The sequence below is a fragment of the Accipiter gentilis genome, chromosome 26 (genome assembly GCF_929443795.1).
Source record: "Accipiter gentilis chromosome 26, bAccGen1.1, whole genome shotgun sequence".
Classification (NCBI taxonomy): Eukaryota; Metazoa; Chordata; class Aves; order Accipitriformes; family Accipitridae; genus Astur; species Astur gentilis.
Window position 1 is genome coordinate 7762704 of NC_064905.1, and position 16429 is coordinate 7779132.

Sequence of the window (16429 nt, forward strand, 5' to 3'; positions counted from 1 at the left end):
TGCAAAAGAAGCCACAGTGCTACAAATCCTTGAAATACCGTTCCTCTCCATCTCACATGTATTGATTAACATCTCACTCCCACTAATTTGACCAATCCCAAATACTGCCCCAAAAAAGAGGATGAAGATATTTCATGCTTTTATACAAAACACAAACCAACCCCCACTAAAAAAAAAAATAATCCACAATTCCAACCCCCCAAAATATGTCAAAACTATGTTCCCCACCCTCCCAACATTCTAGCTTTTATATGTCGCCATTAAAACAAATGCATACAACTTACTGTACAAATGTGAAGCTGCAGGCATTCAAGTTACAGAACATTCTGAAAATATTTCAAGCATAAAAAGTACACTTGATAATTGCAAAAATAAAGTTTCACTTTTTTAAAAAACATTTTGATCAGAGCTCAAGCAAAACAAACCTTTAATGATACCTACTTCAGTTTAACTCTGTAACACCACCACCGTCAGAAGTGAAAAACAAAAAACTCAAGATTTTTGGTGATAAAGTAAGTGACCATGTCTTTTAATGAAGAGAAATGGTATATACAACAATGGCACAGACCTTAAGCATCAACAACATATTTCAGCCAAAAGTAAGTCTACAAGTGATCTGAGTCATTCTTAGCATCAAATGGTACTGATTACTGAGAACCATAATCTGCTAGAAATAGACATTATGTTAGACTATTACAAATGGAAGGAAAGATTCATGACATCAAATAGGCTCAGTTTTTGTCACTGAACTTTTTTTAGGCTAACAATTTCACTAGTGCAAGACCATATGTTTACCTGATTAAATGAAAACTCATAAATGTCACAATTTAAGAACACTCATACAAAACTATTTTTTTTCTTTTAAAAAAGTGCCACATACCATACTTTTACTAAAAAAGTTACAAACTAATGGAAGACTGTCTGTCTCCATCTCTTATCAACAAGGAAAGGCCAAAGTGATTCTTTGATCCCAGCTCGAAATGGCGTTCTCTGACCTATCCCCAGCATCTCCAACTTTGAGCAGTCTAGCTGAGCATTCCTTGGACGAAGAGCACCCACAACTGGACAATCAGTAATCTAAAAAATAAACAGAAAAAAAACCCCAACACACCAACAAGTAATCAGAAATGACAGAAAAATATTTATTCTTATATAAGCTCATTTAGAAGTTTTCCTTCGTAGTTTTCTATATAGGTATGTTCCCCTCCTTTCTCCCAGCTATTTTGTGCGTTGGCGTTTTTTTGTTTGTTTGCTGCTTTTACGGTTAACTTCATTTTAACAGAAGATATGTCAGGCAGAGCAACATAAAGTATCTTAAGTAAAATTTTTCTCTCTCAGTTACTGTTCACCATTTACTGATCAACTTTTCTGTGTTTTATTATTCCTATTTTCATGCTATGACTATAATCACAATGTAAAAAATGCTATAAAATGTTGACAGAACCATGTCTTGATCAACATACTTGAAGAGAAATGGATTTGGGCAGAAAAAATTTAGACTAACTTAGTGTTCTCCATTCCTTTTCTCTCCATCTTCCAAACCACATTTCAGTTCCAGCCTTTACTAATTCAGAATCATTGACATTTGTTTTGGATATTAAAAAAATAATCTTATTTACATGTTATATTCTTTCAAAATTATCAGTATGTCTTTAAGAGTAGTCTTAAGCGTCAATGAATCTGCAGGACAGGTATTTTAAGCAAAGCAAAAATGAAGTTCTTAAGTGCATGTATTCAGAAATAAACCTGGACATTGAAAAGCCCATAGAGTTTCCTACCTTCAAGTTAATGTTCTGTCAATCTGTAAGCTTTTTTAAGGACACAAATACAGCAAAAAAAAAAAAAAAAAGAAAAAGGATTTACCCATGACTAAGGGGAACTGTTCTGCAGAAATACCATTGCACTACAGATTGTGAAACTGGTTACTGACTGACTGGGCAATTTTCCTAATTCAGCAGGTCAAAGCAGTTGTTGTTTTCCTGCGTTAGATACCAGACAGCATCCTCAGCAATACATCTGCTGTGCTAGACATACTCAAACAGATCGTCCTGAAGAGGAAGCTTATTTGTATAGCTAGTGTGAGACCTACTGCTTGAAACGATAAAGCACATCCATCTTTCCACAGGTCGAACAACACATCACTTACTGGTCTCAAGTGGCTACTGGGAAGATTGAAAGCATCTGCAATTGCACATGCCATTTCATACTTAGTCATCTGTTCATTGCCAGACCAGTGAAATGTTCCTTTTACTGATGGGTCCTACAGAAGAAAAAGGAAACACAGGTGAAAAAAAGCAGCTAACTAGCCCTCAGACTAATTCCTGTGCAAGAATTGTGCAGAATAATCTTCCCGCAAGATCCTATCCTGAAAGGCATGTTACAGCACCTCACTCATGTTCTAGAAATGTCTCATGCATTCTCAGAGAACACCTGACTAGAGATTGAGACTGAAAACTGGTGTTACATATATCCGTCCTGACTTTTCACGAACAGCTTATATTCTGTAGAATTCACAAGAGGGAAAGGAGGGAGCCAACCAACCAACCAAGGTCAAGTAGCTGGGAAGGAGGAACTCGGCTATTCTATACTATTCACTTATCGAAAACAAATGCAAAAGGCACCGCAAGCATTCTGAATGTTAAACTGCAAACAATGTACAAGTCCTATCAAACAAATTGACTGCACCACGTGCACCATATGAGCATCGTCCATTTTTTTCCAAGTAATATGTATGAAAAACAAGAACATGGTCGGTTGGTTTTGTTATCTTGCAAAGGTGGTAACCTGAAGATGCTGTGGTGAATAAACACCATAAAGTATTTAGTCCAGTGGCTTCTTTTTGCCACTTCAGTGTTCTTAATAGAATAAACAAGGGCATCTTTGAGAATTACATTCAACCACCATGAGGGTTTTTTAGTCCAAAATGGCAATTTGTAAGAGGCATATTAGAATAAGTTAGGTATGTGCGTTTCTCTCCTGTATACTAAAAGACACATGACAACTTTCAGAAGGATCTGTCCCATCACTCACTTTTGTTTCAAATATCAGAAGATCCACACACTGTCATGTAAAGACACTGTAGTATTACAGCTAGTTCTTTCCTGCCTCCTAGCATTCCAGAAATGCAAATAATGCAGCTTATATGCAGTTCGCAGTTGTTCAGAAACAAAGCCAAGAACTCAAACTGTTTTTACCTTAAAAAAGCTTGTTTCTTTAAATTCTTACCAGCATTCTCTTCTCTGCTAGTTGTCTGCAAACAGTTGCTACATCCTTGACGTTAGTAGGAAATCTTTGTTGCCAGTGGTCCATGTTGGCAGATTTATTACTGAACTGCACTTTATCAAACATAACAGTCACAGCACTTTCCTCCAGTCTTTCTACATCTCCATACAAGACAGGAATCCGAAGTACTGCAGCATCTAAAAGAAAGAATATTTTAAAAGTATTAATATTGTTAGGAATAGGTATGAATGCTGTAGTGTAACCTGAAAAGTGTTTTGGAAGCATTAAAAGTATGTTGGTGATATTAAGCATCTACAGATCACAAAGAAAATGCAATTAATATGTTTGCCCTCACAATATAATTCTAATTTACATCAATTAAAGCAGTTTATAAACACTAAGTTTATATAAACTTATTTTCATTTATGCCATTGATTTCCAGAAAGTTAACAAGATTTCCATTAACACTGCAAGAGAAAAAAGAAGGCCTGTTTGGGTTAGAACAAAAATTTAAAAAATTAGAAATAACAACTGCACTATGAGATTACGCCAGCACTCCCCATCTTCCCTGGGTAAGAACAGGAACAAAAATTCCCACCAACCACAAATCACCATACTTGGACATCACTTACAGACAAAGATTTTTCACCCAGCATGCAGAAGCCTCTGCATAAAGGAGGATATTATTTACCAGAAGACAGACATGAACCTTGGAATGAATAAAAAGCTTGACAAATAAGGAATAGGTTCACAGAATGCAGCAATAAACAATACTAGATTTCAAAATAGTGATTTGAGAAATTAAACTAACAGTAGACAAGGGCAAAAAGAAGGATATTTTATGATTGTATACATTATACTAGTCTATCTCAGTCATAAAGACTCACAAGGCCTCTTTGAGGGGAAATCCAAGATGGCTACGACAAATTCATTAAAAGTAATACAGATATTTTTGCTTAAAGAAAAAAAAAAAAAAAGTCCTGAAATTAGAAGTGCAAGTCACCAAATCATTGCAATTCTTAAAAGATTTGTAGGAAAATGTTATAGCTATTAGGAAGACAAAAAGAAAAAGATAACACACAAATTACTCTCACAGAAAAGTAGACTGAAAGAAGTACTTACACAAGAACAAACAAACAACAAAAAAAGCCAACATGACACTCATTTCCTGCTGCTCTAAAAACAATTATTTGGTCGCTCAGCAGATGTGTTCTTCCTCTCTTTAAACACTTGTTGAATTATCTCTTTTTTAGTATCTTTAGAAGTATTCATTATTTGCGAAAAAGACTGCCTTCCTTTTGTTCTCAGCAAGCTACCCGAAACTTGGAGAGCATTAGCTTCATTACTGATGGTTCTGAAGACCTACTAAAACTTTTCAGTTTTATAAGCATGAGTGCTAAATATAACTTCTATCCCCTCCTAACCAAACTAAAATATTTTTTTTAAAAAATACGCAACCCCCCTGAATTATTAGTGGAGATACTTGCATTATACAACAGAAGTGGACAGGGAAGTTCTTCACACAACTACAGACATTTGATAGGGTGAATTCTACCTATACGATATTAGCAAATTAGTGGTTGGAAGACTAATGCATGTAAAATATTTATATTTGTATTAAACAATAGAATTGACATTTTCAAGCATCTTACTCAGCACCACCTTGAAATTCCTTCTGCTAATACCACTACTGCTGCAACCCACTACTGCCTGACAGGTTATGCTCAAAAAGGTTATGAAACAACACTGAATGGTTGAGCTGGGGGAAGGATCTAGCAAGATACCCACACATACTTGAATTTGGTGCAGTCTTATCTTCATTACCAATCTAGAAGAGGGAGCAAACAGCATCACAGTCAAATTCAGAGATGATATTTAAGTAAGAGGAGTGAGTAACTTTTCCATTAAATTGATTTTTACTTAAATAAGACTTTTCCTATCAAAGTATTTTTTAGAAAGTCTATTTCTTACTAGTAATCACAAACCTACATTAAAGGCCTATCATTTTCAAGTATTCAAATAAGTATATATTTACTTATTGAAAGACCATCACACTAGTTCATCAATCGTTCAATTCTCTGGTTAGGGAGAACAGAATCACATCGCGAATATCATATCAACATGCATCCTTGTTTCAACTGGGATAGAGTTAATTTTCTTCCCAGTAGCTGGTACAGTGCTATGTTTTGAGTTCAGTAGAAGAATGTTGATAACACAGTGATGTTTTCAGTTGTTGCTAAGTAATGTTTATACCAAGTCAAGGACTTTCCAGCTTCTCACGCCCAGCCAGCAAGAAGGCTGGAGGGGCACAAGAAGTTGGGAGAGGACACAGCCAGGGCAGCTGACCCAAACTGGCCAACGGGGTATTCCAGACCACTTGACATCGTGCCCAGTATATAAACTGGTCAGAGGGCTGGGGGGAGATCAGTGCTTGGGAACTAAGTGGGCATCAGTTGGCAAGTGGTGAGCAATTGCATTGTGCATCACTCAGTTTGTATATTTCAATTATTTCGTTATTATTATTGTCATATTATTTTTATTAACATTATTATTATTATTTTCTTCCTTTCTGTCCTATTAAGCTGTCTTTATCTCAAGCCATTAGTTTTACTTTTCTTCCAGTTCTCTCCCCCATCCCACTGGGTGGCGGGGAGTGAGCGAGTGGCTGCGTGGTGCCTAGTTGCTGTCTGGGGTTAAACAATGACAACAGATCAGAAGCCTCTTCTGCAAGTGCACTGAGATTATTTTCTTCAAATTCTTTAAAAAAATAGAAGTGCTTCTTTCGTTATAATCTGTGAATGGAGACTGACAGCATACTAACTAGAAACAACCAAACCTCTCTTTTATACAAGAAATAGGTTTTAAATGCAAGGGACTGTGTTCAGTCCCAAGCTTTTTTCCCCCTATTAAGTAGAATTTTTAAAATTATGAGTGTATATTTTTGAATGCCAATTTCCATTAAGAAAAGATTTAAATAATAAATTAAAAAAATAAAAAGTTAGTTGCTTAAAACCAGAAATATGTTACTAACCCTTTAGAAAGTTTTACAAGCAGGAAATCTGGTGTGTGTGGTAAGCTGGGTGATTAAAAACAAAATGGATGGCCTGATGGCTTACGTAATGAGAGCAAAACAGGAGATCAGCAAAAGACCCAAGAGAGTAACAGAAGCCTATGGTGATTTTATCTGCATTATTATTGAATCACAAGTCTGTTTTTCCCTCTAAGTAAACATACATTTAGAACAAATACAACACATCCCTCCAAATAACAACAGCTATATATTAAAGTGTGGTAAAGCTTGTGCCTTACAATATATTGATGATGTATTTTAGCTTTCCTTAGGAATAGTTGATGCACAGTAGACAAAGGCTTGTGAATGTCCTCAGCAGAGACTAGTAACACAAATGAAGACCGGAACAAGTAAGAAATAAACCTTTAGTCAACCTATAAGCAATAGGAATCATTTATGAGCAAGGAGAATGACTCCTAATCACATTCCTTTCTAAATCTTGTTTCCATGGTTTTGCAACTTTACCACTGACTTAGGAGTATATTAAGCTAATGTACAACTAAGTAAAAATAGAAAGTCTCTATTAAAAGTGTGTGAGTGTATTCTTACCTTCATTATTTTCCAGGACTGCCTTTTCACCCTCCAGTTTGGTTTTACCATATAAATTCAGGGGATTTGGTACATCAGTCTCTTTATAAGGAGGGCTTGTTCCATCAAATACATAGTCTGTACTAATGTAGATCAGAAATGCTCCAACTCCAGCTAGGAATAAAATGTTTATACATAGTCTATTTTAATTCATGCCTTGTTTGAAATCCCAATAAACCTTTAAACAAATCTCCAAAGGACCCCATCTTCTAGCCCCATTCATTCCCACCGCTTTGTCTTTTCACTAATCCTTCCCATAGACATGCATGCTACCCTTACAGAAAATGGATTGACGGCACACTTATCACAGAAATGACATTCAGCACTTTGAGTAACTTATTCGTATTTATGTCCCTGTATAAATAAATGCAGTATTTTAAAAAGAAACCAAATCTATTAGATGGTCTCCTTACCTGCCTCTTTTGCTAAGTTCCCTGAAGCAGCCACATTGAGCTGAGAAGCAGCATCTGGTTGACTTTCTACAACATCTGGTCTTCTCTCAGCAGCACAATGCACTATAACATGAGGCTGGAAATTAAAGACTAATTTTAAACAACACACATTATCAAGAGATTGCAGTTCCACCCTAACTCTAGTGATGAACTCCCTCAGGCAAAAAGGCATTTCACAAAGTTGTGAGAAGTAATAAAAGTAGTAGTATTATTAATCATGGCATTCTGAGGAACATATTTTCTTTAGGAAGTAAAATAGGACCATGCTGCTTCAAGATACCAAAAAGACTGATCATTAATTTTGCCATTATGATCTTCAGTAGCATTGATTTTACAGCAAGATTGAAGTTGTTCGTTGGGGTGTTTTTTTTTTTCTTTTTAATTCTGTGTAATATAATAATAATGTATCAAACACACCCATAATGGTACTTTAAAAAAACCACATTAGCCAAACTATTTTTAGATAAGCCATTTACACATGGCTTATCTGACATATGCAGACTATTAACAAGATATTCAAAGCTGTTTTACAGAATGGCCCTGTGTTGTATAGTATTCATTTCAGGTTTTATATATTCCCCTTGCAAGTTAAGATTGAAAAAAATGAACTTTTTACTGCACTGCACACTAGACACGCAGTTACTGCTGTTGTATTCAAGTATTCTTCAACTTGAAAAGAACTGATTCATATGACTATGTCAATAACTCATATTTGTCTTTTTCTTTCAACTATCAATGCAAGTGTGCTGACACATACATCTGCTACCTGCAGTCTGCCCATGGTGATGATAGCACAGTTCAGAACTATCTGTACCTACAGAGCAAACCTACGCTCCAGATGTGGCAGAAGAGGGAACCTTAAATGTTTCAGAGCTCTGCCAAAGCATTAGCCCCACTAAAGCCACATGAACTGAGTATCAGAACAGCACTATCAGCTGATTACTAGATGTATAAAGCACCCTTTAACCATCTACTTCACACTCCAGAAACTTACCTGAAAATCATGGATAATGCCATGAACTGCAATAGAGTCCAGAAGATTAATCTGTTCAAATCTGGGCTGGGCTCTCCTGTATCCACAGCCAACTGCATTCCAATTATTTTCATTGAATTCTTTAAACACAGCTCTGCCAAGAAGTCCCGTGGCACCAGTAATCAAAACTCGCCTGCTGGGAATATGAACATCTTCCTAGGGAAGTGAGAACAGGAAAAAATTTATTTCTACTACTATTTATTACTGTTTTTTCTCAGATAGCATGCAAGGCTACAGTCAGTGCTACTGTATTGAATAGCTTTCCTTGCCACATTAGTGTACTGGAGTGTCTCATGGAACACAAATATCTGGGAGTACCAATATGGTACCTAGTCAAGTATTTAAACATATTTTTGAAGATAATGAAAACAAAACTTAAATGGGAAACTCATTTATTTCCACAACAAGAGGGGAAAACAAACCAAACTACTAATGAAGACAGAATTTTAAGTTCACTCAGAATCTGATTAACTTTGTGCAATATGAAATGAGGGAAAGAACTCCTTTTGAAAATGGACCCCAAATATGTAACATTTAGGGTCCACATCCTTCAACAAATAATTTTCGATAGACTGTGCCTGTTAGAGGCTGCAGCAATACAACACAACTCACTGTGGGCCTACCTACAATGACTGTAAGAATTGAAGAGTTGAATTTTATTATTAAATAGAACAGTAATTCATCATTATTTAACACAATAGCCTAATAATAAGTAAAACCAAGATATAGCTCCCTTCTCAGTTTTACAAAATGCATCTGAAAGTGATTTGGTAATTTAAACTCTCAACCTATACAACATAATAAAGCTTTACTTCAGCTACTGCACATTTCAGTACTTGAGACAGTTGTCTATGTCTGTTCACACAAAGTTCATTCCTCTCCACCGCTCACTAGACCATCAAGTTTTCAAGGCAGCAAACTAAGACTCATGTCTGTCTGTGCAATCTTTATTCTCCTTTCATGCATTCCTTCTGCACTTATCACGAACAAGAGCCTGCTAAAAACAAAAATAAAAGCATATGCTTACATGCCAGTACAGAACAAAACTTCAGATATGCAGACTCCATAAATCTTGGGTTTCCTGACCACTTTACACACAAGGACAGTTTGTGATAATTGATTAGAATTTTGTAAATGCTCCCTACTATGTAAATAGCTCAATCACTTCTGAGCATTCATACATTTTCAGCATTGTAACAGACCACTACTTTTTGATTGCAGCACAGGAAGTAACAAAAATTGCTTCCAAATGGCTATCACCCTTAAAGTTAAAAAAGCTTTTGTTCCGTAAGTGTATATGCAGAGCTGCACTATGGAAACAGCCTATTCCAAAACAGTTGCTTAAAGTTCCCAACATAGTGCATGCATTTTCCTCAACTCTAGATCTTCAGACAGAGGACGACTTATTCCCATCAGTACTGGATGAAAGTTAGTAATTTATATCTGGACAGTTTCCCGAAAACAACAAAATTAGAGCAAATTACATTTTAGAAAGTTACCTTTCTCTTTACAGTCAATTTGACCTCAGGACACAAGTTTATTTACATTTTTTTAAGGCTGCCCACGTTTCTCTGAAAAGCATAAACAAGAACACGCTAGTACTATTTTTTTTTTTTGTTATGTACTTTTTATCTTAGCAAAGGCTGGACAGAGCAACATAGAGGACAGATTATCAGGGCTTCTACAGCCAGAGGGTACCCACTAATAAATATCAAAGACTTGCTGCAGAAAACAGAGTTGAAAGGTTCTCTAAAAATGTCACAGGATATCTTTAATAAGTAGAAGGTGACCAACACAAAAACACATGTCATTTGTAAAACCTGACATTTTCAAACATCGTTCATCTAAGTTTGTTTATTCTACGCGTCATAAAGAGGATGTTACATTAGCAGCACAGCTTGAACTGAACACAATCCCAACCCATACCAAGTTAAAGTACAGTTTGCATCCTGTTGCTCTTGTCTGCAAGACTAATCGGTTTTAGTCACTTGTTCCTGGGAAACCACGATAAGCGATAGATGTTTTCCACAAATTCAACGCAAAGTGACTACCAGTTTAAACGTATTTCACCTTGCCAGAAGTTAAACATTCTGGTAATACAAAACCTGCACAGATTAACTTTTTTCCCTGTATGTCACCTCGCTCCTTCCAGAACGCCACTGAGCTACAACAGCATTTCTGTCTCAGACCTAAGAACTACAGACAACAGAACTTCTGAGTCCAAAGGACCTCTGAGGTTTCATGTTCCCACCACTGCTGCTTGCAGATGCTCTCACAGACTTGCAGAAGCTACTGCTGATGCCTCACAGCTGTCCACACACAGACAAGTGAATACATGTTAACAGCACCATATACTTCAGTGTAGCAACCAGGTTGCCTTTAATAGTTAGCAAAGCTAAAAAATTAATTCCTGTTACTTGCTTTGTCTTGCAAAGAATTAATCATGGTCCTATAGAAGAGGAGGTGGCAAAAATCTATAGCTACTATCTAGGAGTATCAGTACTTAACTGAAACCACATATGGCATAACATCTTTTTACTTCTGTGAATTTACCTATTTTTTCTTAAATATGGTTGGAGTATTAATAAGGTAATGCAATCAAAAGATAAGACCGCTCTTAACTCTTGTCCTAACGAGCTAAGGAAGTACACTTGGAATTTGCAGTAATTTTATTGGCAGTTGCTACATGTAAGGAATAAAAGACATTCTAGAACTCAAGCATTACCCTTTTGCCTGCGACTTTTGTAGGCTTAAACGCAAGTTCTTGTTCAGATTAGCTTATCTGCTAACAAATCTTTTGCACGTGTTTCTCAACTAAGAGGCAATCATGTTCAGAGTCATCAACTGTGCAAAAAGTTCTCTTAGCAACTGATCTTGAATAACACTACTTAAATGCACAGTTTTGAGTTTTACAATGAAGTACCCAATTTAATTTTGGTTTATCTGACGTTCAATGCTCGCTAAAAATTAATAAAACCAGGGCTGTACTCAACAGTCCCGTTCATGTAAAAATGTGCAAGCAACAACATCGTAAGATTCAAAAATATCATTTACGGGACCCAAGATTACTTTGCAGACACTACCGACAAACAAAATAAGAGTGTAATTTGCGGAAATAGTAAAGCGTGATGCATTTCAAGGGGAAAACCAAGACACAGGTACTTTACATAAAACCCGAACCTGACACATCACGGTGAACTCAAACCCGATCAATTCTAAGGAACGCCCGCTGAAAACGGAAGGTACTGGGGTGAGGCAGATTTGCAACGTCACACGACGACAAAAAAAGTCACTAGAGGGAAGGGGCCGCGAGACCGAGCTCTTCCTTCGGCCGTGGCATCGCCTGCAAACGCAAACAAGCGGCAAACGCAAAGCCAGCGGGCCTCCTGCGGGCCGGGGGCGCGCAACCCGAGACGCCCACCGCCCCGGCAGAAAGCCGCGACGCGTGTCGCGGCCGCCTCGGAGACTCCCGGCCGCAGCAGCCGAACGCTGCACCTGCGGGACAGGATCGACGACAAAAGGCGGCAACAGAAAGCGGCGAGCCCGCAAAGGCAGCGGCCGGCGGAACTCCCGCACGGCGGCCGGTCCCGTCCCGTCCCGCTGAGCCGGAGCGGCCCGACAGCGGAGCGGCCTTCACAGGCGCAGACGTCTGCGCGCTGCGGCCGGGAACGCCGTCCGCGGGGGTCGGGCCGAGGGGAACGCCGCGGGGGCACCGAGTCATGCCGGTCTCGAGGTGGCGGGCGACCCCCAGCCCAGCGGGGACAAGAGGCGACGGAAACAGCCTCGAAAGGAGGGGCCCGGCGGGCGGCGCCGGGCAGGGCCAGGCCGCTGCGCCGCGCGTCAGCACCCGGCCGCCGGCCCGGGACCCCGCTCAGCGGCACCGCCCGGCAGGGCCGCGCCGGGCGCCCCCCCACCACCCCCCGCGGCCCTGCGAGGAGCAGGGACGGCCGAGCCCGCCGCGGACGAACCCTCCCCAGCCGCCTTGGCGCACCCGGAGGTTAAACCGCCGCAGAGGCGGGGCTCCCGGCGCCGCCGCTCACCTCCACCAGCTCGCAGCGGCCCGGCACGAAGCGGATCTTGAGCTCCTTCTCCCGGCCGACCATGGCGGCGGGGCTGGGGAGGAGCGGGGGAGGGGGGGGGAGGCCCGCCGGGGCCCGGGCCTACCTCCTGCGCCGCGCAGCCCGCCGGCCTCCGCCTGCCGCTGCAGGAGGGCGGGCGCGTCGTGCGCCCCGCGCCCTCATTGGGCGGCGGGGACGCCTCCGCCGCAGAGCGCCTGCCGCCGCCGCGCGTTCATTGGCCGAGGCGCGCCGAAGGAGGAGGGGCCCGAGCGGGGCTTTAAAGGGGCGGCAGCCACCGCGGCGCTGCCGGGCTCGGCTCTGTCAGCACCCGCCGCGGGAGGAAGGGGTTGACACCGCCCCCGGCCTGAAAACAACGCCCCGGCCCGCGGGGCAGGCCGAACGAACGGAACACACGCAAAAGCCTTTTAAGAGAAAATGCGGTGGACGGGCCCAGCCCCCGCTGTCGGTAAGAACGGGGCCGAGGGGACGGAGCGGTCTCCGCCCTCGCCCCTGCGGGGGGAACCGCTCACCCGCCGTCCCCGAGTGACCCTGGGCCTCGCTAGGGGGGCGCTGCCCCCGCCCCGCGGCCTTCCCTCCACCGCCGCAGGGCCGGCCCCGGCGACGCCGCCCCGCCCTGGGGGGGCTCCGGGCAGCGAGCGAGCAGGCGGAGCGGCTGCGGCGAGGGAGGGCCGCCGGGGGGAGAGGGCACCGCGGCTGCACGTAGGAACCGGTGAGCGGGCGGCGGCGGGGCCGGCGGCGTGTGAAGGGAAACCTCGCCCTTAGAGCACAGCACCTTAGGGGGCTGCCAGGAGCTACCCTGAGCAGGGCTCTGGCACGTGTTCAGCAGAAATTGTTTCTTTTTCCTGCGAGAACGGTGGAAAAAAATTGCACATTTTCAAATTGCCTTGACCCATAGCTTCATATTAAAAGCAACTGCTAAAGCCCAAGGGGAAAGGGGGGTGCTTTCTCAGAAGCCATCACTGCTTGTAGTACTCATCCCATATATATAGTGTTACGCTTACAAGATGACAAAGTTTATTTTTTTTCAATGCAAGTTTTTGAAGTATCACGACTCCGTACACAAAGCTTTTCTCTGTGATACTTCTGCCCCACGCCAAGGCAAAGACGTGGATGCCTAACACTGTTTTTAGCAACAGGACAAAAGCTAAATACATGTATAAGAACTAGCAGCCAAGATTTATTTTGACATCTTCACCTAATAAATTTATTTCAGCTTGACTTAATTAAAATAGTATTTAATTGGTAATGAAGGGGAAAAAACAGCTGATAACAGCGGAGTTAACACACAGTTAAAGAGATATCAGAAAATCAATTAGAAACAGAATCAAATAGTATAATAAATGACCTTTACTTATGGCAAAAAAACATGGCATTTGCAGGACAATATATATATATATATATAAAAACCACTTTAGCTGGTTTCTACCTTCTTGGAATGCAGATGCCCCATTTTTCCTTGTAATAAGCTATGGGCATGTAATTCCCTGTCATTAATCTTAGAATTCTATTAAAAATACCAGCAATTCATAACTTGAAATTCAGAAGAAAAACCTACACAGAAATACCAAACTGTTACAACTCCAAGCACCTCTAACATCACACCCTGTCCTCCCCACACACACTGAAGGAGCTCACTGCACATCATAACAAAAACAATGAAGTGGAAATAGAAGTTTTGCCCTCCAGGCTTAGAGCAAGAGGAAAATAGGGTCAGCATTAAAACCAGTCTCAAACTAGAACCATAGAATGGCCTGTAAAAGACTTGCACATTTTTGTCACCAGTATAACAGTTACAAAACCTATGTGTAATTTATCCTCATAATAGAATCTAGTCTATTTTTCTCTCAAATATTTACACTGAATGCAGTAGCACTCTAGCTTATATTTTCAATTTCTTTATTATCATTATGTTCACTTTGTGAAATACTTATTTCATGGAATAGATAAAAAAATTATCAAAGTCCATACCACACTCATTTAAGCATAACGCATCACTGGGTGACTAGATGCACTGCTCATTAAATTAACATTTCAGACTGTAATTCACAGACACTAAAGCGTAATTAAGTCTCTCTCTCTCTCTCCCCCCCCCCCCACCCCCCCATTTCCTTTCCCCTAGATTCTGTAATCAAAGCGTAGCACCAATCCATTAATGCAAATATCCAGAGCCTTACCTGCTCCGTTTCCACCAGCATTTCAGGCATTGCCTCAAACTATAGAAGGAATTATATCAGCCTAGGAAATTATTGCAGTTCAACTGCGCATTTGTCCCTTTGTCTGCTTTTGCCTGCAGAGAGCACATGGACTGGAAGAAGCAATAGCTCAGTTGACCTTTGAAACCAAAATGCTAATCCAAGCCCTATATCACGTGTGGCTCTGAATCCTGTTATGCTTTCCGTTTGTTCCCAGTGGTACCATTTAAGTAGCTCAGTATGAACTTAAATTTTTACTTCTTAACAGCCAGCATGAGCAAGTGCAGCCATTGTGTGTAGAAAATTTATTCAAAGCACTGGCACTGAGTCTTATGCAGTTTTCCTTTTATAGGGAACAGGAGGAGGGCTCTAATTAGGTCAGCCAGGTTGAGGATTCTAGCAGCTCTTCGTTTTATGTTTAAACTAAGTACAACCCCGATCTTCCTACAATACAGAGAGATGGATGATCAGAGAAATAATTTCTTGTAAAATTACATCTTTTTTCAATTAAAAAATGGGTGTGTTCTACAACATGAAAGTAATTGATTCCTGCAGTGAATACTTAAGTCAGATGAGCTACCAGTATCAAGGTTTCGGTTTTTAATACGTTTCACATGTGCATGAAACTGACAAAAGCACTTAGATTGAAGTTGACACAAAGCACTCAAAATTCCCCCTTTAATTCCACTTTTTACATGTCTCCCCACCTGCCCTACGGTATTTATCTATATTTTAAAGCTAAAACCAAAATCAACATTGCTGTAAGGCTAGCATCATTATTTGCTAGAATTTCCCTATTCTTTTGTCAACATAAGCATGCTCTTGATAGCCTAAAAAAGATTTAAAAAATGACACTTAAGCATAACTGCCAAATAAGCTAGAAAGTTTTAAAATAAAGGCTGCGGCCATCATAAAAGCATAGTCCTGCAATATCTGCAGTATTTTGCTTCAATTGGTATACTTTCACCTTTGGACAAACTCTTGCTAACTTGACACATCAAACACCAGAACTGAGGTTCAGTTAAAAAATGTACCTTAAGTCAGTGTCCCCATTTTCACATTTTGAGTTTTGTGGAACCTTCTGTTAACACTCACTTGCCCTCATCTCTCGAAATAAAAGGCTTATTCACATTTTTAAAAACACATTAAACAAAGGATGTATTTCATTTTTTGGCATGAAGGCTTTTCAACAGACTTTGACGTTCCGATTTATGAATAGTGATTTTGCCTTAAAAATCCCCCTATGAGTAGAATCCTGGAATGATTTTGGTTGGAAGGGACCTTAAAACTCATCTAATTCCAACCCCCCCTGCCGTGGACAGGGACACCTTCCACTACGCCAGGTTGCTCAAAGGCCCATCCAACCTGGCCTGGAGCAGCACAGAAAGCGTGCAACTTCCAGCAACCATGCATGAAAGATTAATGCCACCTTGTGATAAAAACTCAGTGTGATTAGCTGTGGACTGTTACTTCGTCCATTTTCAGTTATTTACAGATTTCTACCACCACCACCCCATTTTGCTATTTCCCCTGCTGTTTGCTAGGAGTTTGGTTTAAGCAACTGCTCATTTCACATCCACTGGCTAGTGGCTATAAAGGCTGTGTAACATCAGGATTTCTAATAAGTCTGTGTTCTCATCAAATGAGTCACACTAATGGACGTTTCCTCTACGCTTTTCTCTCACCCCACTTACATCTTTCGGCCAAGAAAACTCTTATCTTTTTCTCCATAAGGAGAGATAACTCCAATATTAAATTCTTTCAGCCACTTCCTTATTAAAATATGCCTCTCA

The 16429-nt window shown here is 40.6% G+C and overlaps 1 protein-coding gene across 2 annotated transcripts; it reads right to left on the minus strand.

Annotated features, from left to right (window-relative positions):
• Positions 1-508: 508 nt before the first annotated feature.
• On the minus strand, positions 509-14922 carry MAT2B (methionine adenosyltransferase 2B). 2 transcript variants are annotated; one of them, XM_049829117.1, is made up of 7 exons: positions 14619-14922; positions 8327-8521; positions 7294-7408; positions 6842-6994; positions 3226-3419; positions 2147-2260; positions 509-1077 (listed from the first exon to the last, which is right to left on the minus strand). In XM_049829117.1, the coding sequence occupies exons 1-7, from the start codon at positions 14646-14648 to the stop codon at positions 907-909; spliced, it is 972 nt and encodes a 323-aa protein (XP_049685074.1). In that variant the 5' UTR covers positions 14649-14922; the 3' UTR covers positions 509-906. The 2 variants fall into 2 exon arrangements, with proteins under 2 accessions (XP_049685074.1, XP_049685073.1); XM_049829116.1 differs by lacking the exon at positions 14619-14922 and adding an exon at positions 12406-12513.
• Between the last annotated feature and the right edge of the window lie 1507 nt (positions 14923-16429).